Raw genomic sequence first — 11,695 nt, 5'->3', positions numbered from 1 at the left:
GCTATACACCTATTTCTTGCTTATGCTTCATAAAATTTAAATTATATGTTAAGAGTGATTTTTTAAATGACTTTATTAAGGAAAATGTGTACATAGAACAATCCCTGGATTTGAGGATTATAAACTTCCTAATCACATATATAAATTAAAGAACACACTATATGGATTATTTATAAAATGAGTCTCATATTAGTATTCGTTTCAAGTAATAGGAAGCGTAACAACTGAAACCTTTACCTAAGTCCAGATAGGTAGGGTACACTAGATGAAAGGCAATGGTGACCAGACACCATAAAATTTGTGTAGTCAAGAAGAACATATATGGTTGGTGGCTAATTTCCAAAACCAGAGTTTGACCTCTTTGTGTACTCTTCAACTAGTTGAGCTAGAGATGAAGATTTGTTCTTAAGAAGTTTCTTAGGTGAATCATATTCTTCTATCAACCCTGCAGAATCAATATGAAGAGAAATCATATCCACATTTATCATGAGAAGAAAAGGAAAAATATTGACAAATCAAGAAGGAAGCTAAATGATGCTGCATTTTAAGACAAAAGTGATTATTTCTTTGGATAAAGACTAAATTAGCATGAGGAAAGAGACAAAGTGATGTATACCTTGATTTAAGTATAGAACCATGTCACTGTCGATGATAGAAGTTATCCTATGAGCAATGGTAATAACTGTGCGTTCCGAAAAATGTTGCTTAACTGTTTGCTGAATAATATTATCTGTGGCTGTGTCAACAGATGCAGTAGCTTCATCAAGCACCAAGATCTTGCTTTTCTTCAGTAGAACACGGCCTAGGCAGACCAACTGCCTTTGACCCATACTCCAATTTTCTCCATTCTCAGTCACTGCAAAAACTCAGCGATATCCTTACTACATTTAGACATATAATTGAAACATGCTAAATCAATATTCAAAGTTTTGAGAAGTCACACCTATGGAGTCCAGCTTCCCTTCTTTTTTCCTTACATCATCTCCAAGTTGGCACATATCTAGAGCCTGGAATGATTCTTATTAAAATTTAACATGTATCACCTGCACTAAATAGACAAGTTTCTCATAGTTTCAAACAAGACCAAATTACCTCCCAAATCTGTTCATCTGTGTACTCTTCTAGTGGATCCAGGTTGGTTCTTATAGTCCCTTCAAACATGGTTGGATCTTGAGGAATAATGCTGAGTCTAGACCGCAAATCATGAATTCCAATCAAAGATATGTTAATGTTATCTATTAATATTTTTCCATCCACAGGTTCAATAAGTCGGAGAAGTGTTTGCACAAGAGTTGATTTTCCACTTCCTGTTCTTCCCACAATACCAGTTTTTGATCCAGCAGTAAAAGTGCAAGTAAGACCTCGTAAAACAATAGGCAAGTGAGGAGCATATCGAACCTGCATCACAGACATTCTCAATAAGGGTATATTCCATACAAAAACCGGATTTGGCTTTTAACCAAGAAAATGTTACCGAAGCCTTCAATTCAGAATATAACAAATGAATAATCTTTGAAATGTACCTGCAAATTCCAGATATGAACCTCTCCGAATGATGGCCAAGAACAATCCGGTTGGTTGTCTTTAATCACAAGAGGAGCTTCACTAGGGAGGGATGTGTACTGGAGTATTCTCTCAACAGATATAATCTTTTTCTCCAAGTCACAAAGAAACCAGATTACCCTAGTTTGCAGAATATTTAGATTAAGTCCATATGTCACAGCCAATCCCGCAATGCCTTGGAAAAAACAAAATTGGAACGAAAGATGAATGAAGTTGTTTGCTTAGTGTCATAAAAGAGTAACATATTCAGTGACTTTATGCACTTTGAAGTACTCACCAGGAGCAGTCATTGAATTTGGGAAAGATACCAAGAATACCAAACAGAAGGCAAATATGACAGTGGATAAAATATCCAATCGGAAATTCAGCCATTCAATTGCAGTAGCACTGTATAGTTTGGGTTGGGAATATCTGTCTATCAACTTCATGTTTATGTCATTAAATCTTGATTCTTGTTCAAAACTTCTTATGGTTGTTGATCCAGAAATTGTTTCAGAAAAATGTTGTATAACCGGAGCTTGACATGTACCAACCAATCGTGCCAATTCTCTTGCAGATGCAGAATAGTACCGCTACATTCATCGAATCACTTTGTTAGCATTTACAGTGGTAATCTTTGCACAATGATATCAATCAGATTCATTATTTTCTTCCCTTAACTTCTGAGAAATGTGAAAAATTAAGTGCATTTCAAATACTAAATCAATAAGGAAAAATTTTCTGACAGATTTAGTTAAGTGTCTTCAAATAATAAAGGTTGGATATTATCCAAAACTACCTGGTACCATATGCTAGCTGCCATGACAGGAATCAATACTATGAACACCTGCCATGCAGCTTGAGACATAACAATAACATTTCCCAATAGTTGTACCAGATTGAGGGTAATTGCCCATAATATGTTTGCAATGTACATATCTAGTGAGCTTTGGTCTATTGAAGCCTGCAACAAATAGAAAAACTATTATTTTGTCAACAATGACATTCGATATGGTAATTTGAAAAAGAAAATCAAAAGAAATCTAACTTTCGAAAACAATGCAATCAGCCATTTACATCAGCAAAAAAAGTCTCTTCAAATTAATCGAATGAAGAATATCAACACATACTGACATACTCTGTTGAGGATTTGACCACTTGGGGTGGAATCAAAAAATGATATTGGTGCTCGAAAAATACACGAATGCATTTTATCGAAGAGTACAGTGGCTGTCTTGTATCCAGCTATCACAGCAAGAAATGACGTGGCAAAGGTGAAAATGGAACTTCCAATTGCCAAAGCGACATAGACAACCATGAGTGTAAAGCTTCCAATATTAGTTTCTGCTGTTGCCGAAACAGGAGTTGCTACAGTCATCCAATAATTGCTTGCAATCTGAAAACCCACAGTGAGTATCTGCGAAAGTAATATGAAGGGCACAAGAGCTCCTCCATAAGCTGTTGTGATGTATTTCCAGTACACTTTAAACCCAACACTGCCCTTTTCTCGTTCTTCTTCTTGAACAAGTTGTCCTTTGGGCTCAACTGTGTCGTTTGGCTTATTATCATTTTCAACATGTATGTCTTCCACATTTTGCTCAACTTCAAAATCATTTAACGAATTTGTTTTCTCATCGGTGATACTTGATGTTTTAAATGTTGATCTTCTCTCTAAAGACTTAATTGAAGACAAAGCTGCTCTGTGTGCACCTACAAGTTCCATAAAATCTGTGCCTGTGTGGAGAATGTCGTTGTATTTTCCTGATTGAGTTATCCTTCCTTCTTTCATGACCTAGATAAAGTTGTAAGCAAGATAAAAATTCTGAGAAAATAGTCAATTGATCAAATGCAGATGTTTCAATTCTTGACAATGAAATTTATGATTCAATCACTCACCAATATTAGATCAGCATCAGGTAAGAACTCTACTTGATGTGTTACGTATATCACAGTTTTTGATTTTAAAAGGCCAAGCAAGCATTCCTGAAACAGTGTAGTGTAAATGAAAAATCAAGCCAAATTATGTTTGACATATGTTGGTGTATCCATGAACTCACATGCTGCTCGACATTGCAGAGATTAGATACAGAAAACTCCACTGCGAATTTTTATACTCACATTTGGAGAACTCTAAACTCATAGACTATTTGAAACACGTATGTAAGGAACTGAATACATGTAAAGTGTTAAAAAAGATTGAACGACTGTAACGAGTATTTGGAAGTCTAAAATTACATTACCAAGAAAAAAAACTGGATTCCACAGAAAATATTAGTTTAGAAAAATATGGAACCTTAAAGAGATGGGATCCTGTATGAGCATCAACGGCACTGAAGGGATCATCAAAAAGATATATATCAGCATCTTGATATAGAGCACGAGCTATTTGCACTCTTTGCTTCTGACCACCACTCAAATTGATTCCTTTCTCCCCAATAATGGTGTGATCACCGAATGGTAGAACCTCAAGGTCTTTTGTCAAGGAACATGCTTCCAGCACCTTCTCATACTTTTCACTGTTCATCTCTTTACCAAATAATATGTTGTCTTCTATCTTTCCACTCTGTATCCATGGTGATTGAGAAACATAAGCCTTTGTTCCACATATTTTCAATGTCCCAGATATCTTTGGTACTTCCCCTATAATACAAGAAAGTAAACTAGACTTGCCTGATCCAACAGTACCACATACAGCTACTCTCATACCATGATAAACATTGAGATTTATGTTTTTCAATGTTGGATTAGGAGAACATAAATCCCATGAGAAGTTTCCATCCACTAATTCAATTGCCTTGTCAGAACTACCCCACGGAAGCTTCTGTACTATATCAGTCCGCAACTCGTCTAGTCTAAGAAATGATGCAATCCTATCCAGAGAAACTTTCGTTTGTGCAATCATAGAAATTGTCTCAGGAAGACTGTAGATGGGCATTTGAAGAATTCTGAATATTGCAAGTGCAGACAACACCTTCCCTGATTCAAGTGGTATCCCCACAAGAGCACAAGAACCAAACGTAACAACTGCAATAAAAGTTGGGGCGTTGTGGAAGAAGAATCGAATAGTTGCTATGCCAGCAAGAAATTTCCTTAGCCATGTCTCTTCACTCTTTCTAATCTGAATAATCTTTGATAAGAACTTCATCTCCCATGCTTGCAGTTTTAGAATCCTCATATTCTTAAGTATCTCAGACGTAGCCTTCATTCTTTTATCTTTGAATTCCATTATCTTGCCTTGGAACTTTTCTTGCAATGATGCCACAGGATGGTTTAGCAACATCACAATTACAGTGGCAGCAAGAGCAGCTAACGAAGCAACACCCACACTTCTATANAGAATTAACAGGGCCAAAGCAAGCTGCAAAACACANATCCATGGATCATGCATGTACCAACAGAATTCGCCAATTCTTTCAGCATCGACAGTCATTAAGTTGATGATTTCCCCAGTACTACGAACCTCCTTTGATTGACACGAAAGAGTCAAACCTTTAGCATAGATCATTTCCACCAACATGGATTGCATTCTAACCCCAACCTGCTGAAACCTAAACATCCAATGCCTCAGTGAAAGACACTCCACAAGCATTGCAGCAACAAAAGTCGCAGCCAAAACATAGCCTTCATTTTTAAACATGTATTCTCCATTGAGGTATCCAACAAGGATGTCAATAAGAAAGGGTCCAACATAAGAAGCACAGGCATAGAGGAACGCAAATAAACCTGACAAAAAGATCCCTTGCCATGTCGACAAGAATAATACCTTCACCAGCTTAAGTGTGGTNACATTTTTAACACTACCACACTCTGACTCGAGNTTTCTTCTAAAAGTTGGATAAACCCCATAGGCACTGTCAGCAGTAGCAAGAAGTGGGAGGTCTTCATGGTTTAAAGTCTTGTGATTTCCCAGTGTTATTAATGGAGTGATCCATGAGAAAGAAAGAATACTGAAAAATCCAGCATTTGAATATCGGGTCAAATTTTCATTTCCTCTGGTCTTAATAGGATCAGAATTGCTGATTGAAGTAGAGTCACCATCCAAAAGAGGCTCTTCGAGAGGGGCAAGCTTGGCCATATTGCTAACAGAACATCCAATATAACATAGAAATAAAGCCGTAACAGTGGAACCTACGTCAGAAACACGGCAATAACAAGACAAGAAGTAAACTCAAGCAGCACAAAATTCTGAACAAACACGGGCGTTCTGATGTATTTTCAAGGCCAAATCAGAAAGTATGGCAAGCTCCTACGAACCATCATGTTTATACAAGTAAAACTCCTTAAGTAAGCATAACAAAAGGTTGAACACAGAAATAACAAAGCTGCAAAGAAGAGTGTTTTAGTAATAGAAAAGACCAGAACTTTGAATTCAAATTCATTCAGTGTTTTCTCTGTGGTCGGGAAACACGAATAACTAGACTAGGTGGAGTGAAGCAGAGACGAAATTGAGTTGGATGGTGCATCACTGAAGAAGAGTAGCAGAGAGGAGTGAAGACAGTAATACATGATGTGATATATATATTTCTAAGTTCTGGTATACACTTTCGGGATATTATTTATGAAAAGCAAGATAAAAACTGATATAATTTTAAGTTCTGCTTTTATATATGTACGTTCATTTTGATATAGAATAATAATAAGAACATTCTTAGTGTTCTCTTTCCTTTTCAGTCTTTTCTCTGTTTGTCCTGTACCAATGTTCTCTATGTTTTCATTGGCTATCGGTAATTAAGAATCTAAGAAAAAAAGTACATTCAAGCCATGGAAGGGTTAGTGGAATCAATGGATTTTGAAGTGTGAGACATCTTCATTCAACCCGTGAATCATAACTTTAAGATTTGATTTTATAAAATCCTTTTTCTAAAATATATCAACATCGAATGGAATTTACAACTTTAGTCTCCGATAAAACTTTGAATTGTAAAAAAAATAAAAATTGTCTTAAAAGTATTTCTTTATACTGGCAATCAAATAAAAAAGAAAAAGAATATATATTAAAGTGTTAGTTGTAGACTAGATTAATTTCTGCGGGTTGTGTTATATTACTCTTAAAATTGTGTCATCCAAAACCCATGAAACTTAAGAAATCTTTCCTAAATTACTACTTTCATTTCCTCTTACTCCAAAATCAACCTATCCAAACATCATGACTCACTCATCTCAGTTTTGCCTTTCCTCTAGAGTGTATGGATAGCATGGACTGATCATTGATGGTTTCCATCATCTGTCGAATCAATGCATTGTTTTCCTCTATAAGCTTCTCAGTATTTGAAACTTTGATATGAAGCTCATCTCTTTCTTTTTTTACTTCTTCCAGGTCCCTCCTCAGGTCATCAAACTCTTGTTTTGTAATCAACTCCATTGATGAAAATGAACCATGTCTCTCATTATTTGAAACTTTGGTCTTAAGCTCATCTCTTTCTTTTCTTATTTCTTCCATCTCCCTCCTCAATTCATGAAAATCTTGTTTTGTAATCAACTCCATTGATGAAGATGAACAATGCCTCTCAGTATTTGAACCTTTGGTCTGAAGCTCATCTCTTTCTTTTCTTACTTCTTCCATCTCCTTCCTCTGTTCATCAACCTCTTGTTTTATAATCAACTCCATTGGTGAAGATGAACGATGATGGCATTGCCCTCCTCTAACTTCTGTAGATTCTACTCCAAGTTCACCAAACTCTTTTCTAATCAACATTGATGAAGATGAAGCATGAGGGCATTGCCCTCCTCCAACTGCTGCAGATTTTTCTCCAAGCCCATACACCTTTCCTTTCTTCGATCTAGCCACATCAGACCAGACATCCAACTCATTTGGCGGAGGTTTTCCTTGTGCCAGTGCATTTTTGGTCAATAGTTTCATTGTGTGAGTAAATACCTCCTGTCATCATCAATATAAGCATAAAGTTTTAGAACAATTCAAAATAGAATAGAACCCACGTAAAAAGTTACATGATTGTAAATATTAGGGTTCATTACATTTAGATTTTTCGATCTGCTGTCCACCCATGTATTGTCCTTGTGTTGGTGGAGGCGACGATACAACTCCAATGGGGTAGGGGCAATTCCGGTCTCTTTAATCTGACACGGAAAAAAGAATACAAATTCAGGAGTTGCTTGATTTTAAAGTCATCTCCACAGTTGCTTATAAAGATTGTTAAAAGTTAAGCATTGTTGCTTAACAAAATTTATCCCTGAAAACAAAGAACCAAATATTGCTCAAGAAAAAAAATCATGTTTTAAAGAAGGTGGGATCGATTGTAAGACAAAAAATTAAGTAAAGCACTTAACTTAGAAACCTTAAACATTGGAATTATGCGTGTAGTGCTTAAATTTATTCCAGATTATAAGGCTTACACAAATAAGAAAAACAATTAACTTAAAAGAGCTCTATGCTGAGATGCAAAATGGTTTTTTTACACTAAGTCGTGATATAAACAATATGATAAATTATATCTAGTAACAACTTTACCATATTAGCTCTATGCTGAGATGCAGAAATAGAGCCACCAGTGTGAGATGCTGCATAATTAGATGCCCGATTAGTTTTCGCTTGGGTACTCTTGCTTTTAAAACCATCAGATTTCCAATGCTCACACAATTTCTCCCAGACTCCATCTTCAATCCAGTTTGGTTTATCCTGTGTGGTTCGAGCCTTAACTAGCTTACTGGTCATGGATATTGAAGCTCGCATTTGAAAATTCCGTTTTGCCAACCTGAAATCTGGTGGACTAACGGAAAACTTTGTCTATATATATAAGTAAACAAGTTAGCTAAAATAGTGTAAACATGCAAATACAACTTTTTGTAGTCACCAACATACGAAATCTCACCAAAAACTCCTCAAACATCGAGTCTCTTGTTCTAGCTGGTATCTTCCTCCAAGATGGCCAAGGACCAGTATAATACCTTGTGATGATATCCCCAATCCCACTAGCAGCAAGGCGTGAAGGTAAAAATCTGCAAAGATTACATGTTAATGGACAGAAGTTTTCAAAATGTAAATAAGTAACAAAATACAAGAACATACCCTTGCCCATCAATGTGTAGCATTGGCTTGTCATCTTTCCTCTGTGTCTCTAATCCAACATCTGCCTCAAGGATACGTCCTGCATATGAATTATCTGAATTTGTTGGTTGTGGAGTACATTTTGTGTGTACCCCTTGTATTGGCTTGTCATCTTTGCTCTGTGTCTCTAATCCAACATCTGCCTCAAAGATACGTCCTGCATATGAATTATCGGAATTTGTTGGTTGTGGAGTACATGGTGTTTGTACCCCTTGTATTGGAGATGGAGCTGCGCCATCAAATGTCGAAGCAGATGGATCAGAAGAACTGGATTCTGTTGTGTGTGCTTCTAGAAATTGAGAGGTCATTAGTGGTCTACCACGCTTTTTTGTTGCATGACTGTTAGGAACTTTTCCTTTATTCTGATATTTCTCTGTCATCTACGATTATCACAAAATTAACAATTTAGACTTTGTGGAGAACATGACTATAAAGGGAAAGATCGTTATAAAACAAATAGCCAAACTATACAACTCAAAAAGCATAATATGTAGTTTATATCATGTGTTAGGATTTAAGGTATGACTTGAAGATGAGTGAAACCAAGCCAACATGCACAATTAAAACACCTTCTAGACCCCACATTCAGTGCATACACTAAAATCAGATGATTGAGTTGCAGGAGTAAAACATAGAGATCAATTTTAATAGTATTCAAAGACAATCCAGCAGAAATTGTAGGGAGATGCAAGCTACCCATCAACTTAACAAGGAAGCTTGTTCCTAGCAAGCATGGAAAAATATACGAGGAAAATTATTCATAGTCTCAAAATTCAACAATAAGCAGTACATGGCACGCCCAAAGCAGACATGAAATAGAACAGTAAAGAGCACAGACTTTATGAGTGGTGGACTCACTCCAGCATAATAAAAGAACTATAAAGACCACATCATCAAAAGCAGTCAAAAGGCATATCAATCACCAGATTCATGCACAACAATTACATATATATATTTAAGAAAATCTTCCATATAGCAAGATAAAGAAGCAAAGTTCCCTTCAAAGTACCTCCTTAACCCAAACCTTTCCAAATTCAAAGTAATTCGTATCCCCTTAAATCCTAAGTTTCAATGTATTAATCCAATCAGCAGTTATATTCCTTTTTATACTCAACTTGAACTATCTATCCCCAAACAAAATCAAGAGCTTTTTGCTAATTAAGAGTTCATTGGGTTTACAATATCGATTATACCAAACAGAATACGAGAGACTCGCATTCAAGCCATAACACAAGATTTACATTCAAATCAATCACTAAAACAACAGAGGATTAACAGAAACTAGTGTCAATAAAAATGAAAAAAAAAAAAAAAAAAGTTATTTCAGCCCCCTGGTGTCAGCAATAGTCAAGGTCACTCCATTTTCACGAGGATGAATCAGTGCCCAGATTTGAGGAAGCACGTGAATTTATTATCTCCTTTCTAACATATCATCATAGTTATTTAAAATTAAAAGGGGCTAAATCCAGTGTTCTCTTTTGAAGCTAGAAAATATTGATCGATTGCGTATAACATTGTAAAAAGCATTTTCAGGATTAAAGATATTTTGGAGAATGACATTTTTGTGTGTATTTTTAGTCTAAAACACTTCTAAAAGGAAGAATCCAAACCTTCTATGCCTTTTATGCATCCGTATGGAGAATAAAAAAACATTTTTTTCCTTCTAAAAAGACATGCAAACGCAATGACATGCAAAAACAATGGTACTCATAAAGGTGAATTGTGAAGGCCCAATAATATCAACGAAATGAAGAATAAACAACATTACCTGGCGTTTAGTTAACTTTTTGCTAGCTTTGCTCTTTCTTCTGGCCATACAAGTTACACGTTACAGAAATCTCACACATATGAAAAAGAAAAACACAAACCCAATATAGAGAATGGAAGATAAAGAAGCCATGAGAGTATAGCACCGATCTTTACATAATGTGAAAATGGAAGAAAGGTGTTGCAAAATACACAGAGTGAGTGAGAGAGTGAGAATTTGAAACGCCAATTTATTGGTTTTTATATAAAACGATGATCTGGGAATTTGATCACACGAAAACCGATGAAAGCGTGGCTACACTTCTTCCAAACCAGTCTTCACTCGGTTGTTTTCCGGCGTTATTAAATGATAAACTTCTTTCTTAAGCATTGAGAAAGAATTAGTTTTTTCATTAATCATTCTTTCTTTCTTTTCTGAAATTTGAATGAATGAAAGCCAAATAATGTAGTTATTATTTTTTTATGAAAAATTAAAAAAAAAAGTTTAACCTAATTTATATGATTCAATTTTTATTTACTTGTGTTTAGAAAAGTTGTTTTCAAAAGAATTTTTTGTTTTTAGGAGGAAAATATATTAGCACCATCTTCCTTGGAAAAATTTATTAACAATTGTTTAACAATCTATTGGGACATTTTTTTTTCTCTTAAATTACTGTATTTGTATTTACTTTAGTGAAACAGTTGTAATTTTACACTCTTCTGTAACATTTTTTAAGGATAGAATTTATTCCTCTTTTACTCTTTATTTTTCATATAAAAAAAAACATTTTTAACAAATACTTTATGATTTTTGGGTTTCAATGTTTCATTTTAAATAAGTTAAAATAGATAGTACTCAAAGAAACAATAAGGGTTTGCATGTGTGAGGTTAATGACAAAGAGGGTATATAGTCCCAAAAGCTTCATTATGCTAGCATCTTTAGTCACCCTTATATTGATATTATTGAGTTCAATGGTTTTTCAGTATGGTCTTAGAAAATGAATGGCTTTGTCTATAGCAAAAGTTATCAACCCATGAATAAAAAGTGTTTTCCATTAAAACAAAACGAACAAGAAAAGAATAAATTTTGAGTTAGTTTTCTTTTTTTAATTCAACCAACACTGTTCCAATAAACTTTTAAAATCATAATTTTGAGAATGGCTAATTAATTGCTTTTGACTTAGTTTATTTGTGAAATCAACTATATTCATTTTACTATTCAAAATATAACCATATAAAGAATAGTATTTTTAGAATAGATGATATATTTAAAATAGTAAAATTTAATTATTTTAATATTAAAATTTAAAGTATAAATAGAGTTTTTATTTAATTATTTT

General features: G+C 34.8%; 2 protein-coding genes across 2 annotated transcripts; both read right to left on the bottom strand.

The window, feature by feature from the left end:
* Window positions 1-230: 230 nt before the first annotated feature.
* LOC106775126 (ABC transporter C family member 3-like) lies at window positions 231-6,105 on the bottom strand. Its single transcript, XM_022787109.1, has 10 exons — window positions 3,836-6,105; window positions 3,439-3,525; window positions 2,681-3,334; window positions 2,342-2,506; window positions 1,841-2,135; window positions 1,524-1,738; window positions 1,093-1,398; window positions 944-1,007; window positions 617-856; window positions 231-445 (listed from the first exon to the last, which is right to left on the bottom strand). The coding sequence occupies exons 1-10, from the start codon at window positions 5,615-5,617 to the stop codon at window positions 333-335; spliced, it is 3,921 nt and encodes a 1,306-aa protein (XP_022642830.1). The 5' UTR covers window positions 5,618-6,105; the 3' UTR covers window positions 231-332.
* Window positions 6,106-6,514: 409 nt separating this feature from the next.
* LOC106774741 lies at window positions 6,515-10,694 on the bottom strand. Its single transcript, XM_014661780.2, has 6 exons — window positions 10,377-10,694; window positions 8,570-8,988; window positions 8,373-8,499; window positions 8,012-8,287; window positions 7,519-7,620; window positions 6,515-7,420 (listed from the first exon to the last, which is right to left on the bottom strand). The coding sequence occupies exons 1-6, from the start codon at window positions 10,422-10,424 to the stop codon at window positions 6,698-6,700; spliced, it is 1,695 nt and encodes a 564-aa protein (XP_014517266.2). The 5' UTR covers window positions 10,425-10,694; the 3' UTR covers window positions 6,515-6,697.
* Window positions 10,695-11,695: the final 1,001 nt, after the last annotated feature.

This window comes from Vigna radiata, chromosome 10 (assembly GCF_000741045.1).
Source record: "Vigna radiata var. radiata cultivar VC1973A chromosome 10, Vradiata_ver6, whole genome shotgun sequence".
Classification (NCBI taxonomy): domain Eukaryota; kingdom Viridiplantae; phylum Streptophyta; class Magnoliopsida; order Fabales; family Fabaceae; genus Vigna; species Vigna radiata.
Note: the sequence above shows the minus strand (reverse complement) of the source record. Positions and strands in the feature narration are given on the sequence as shown.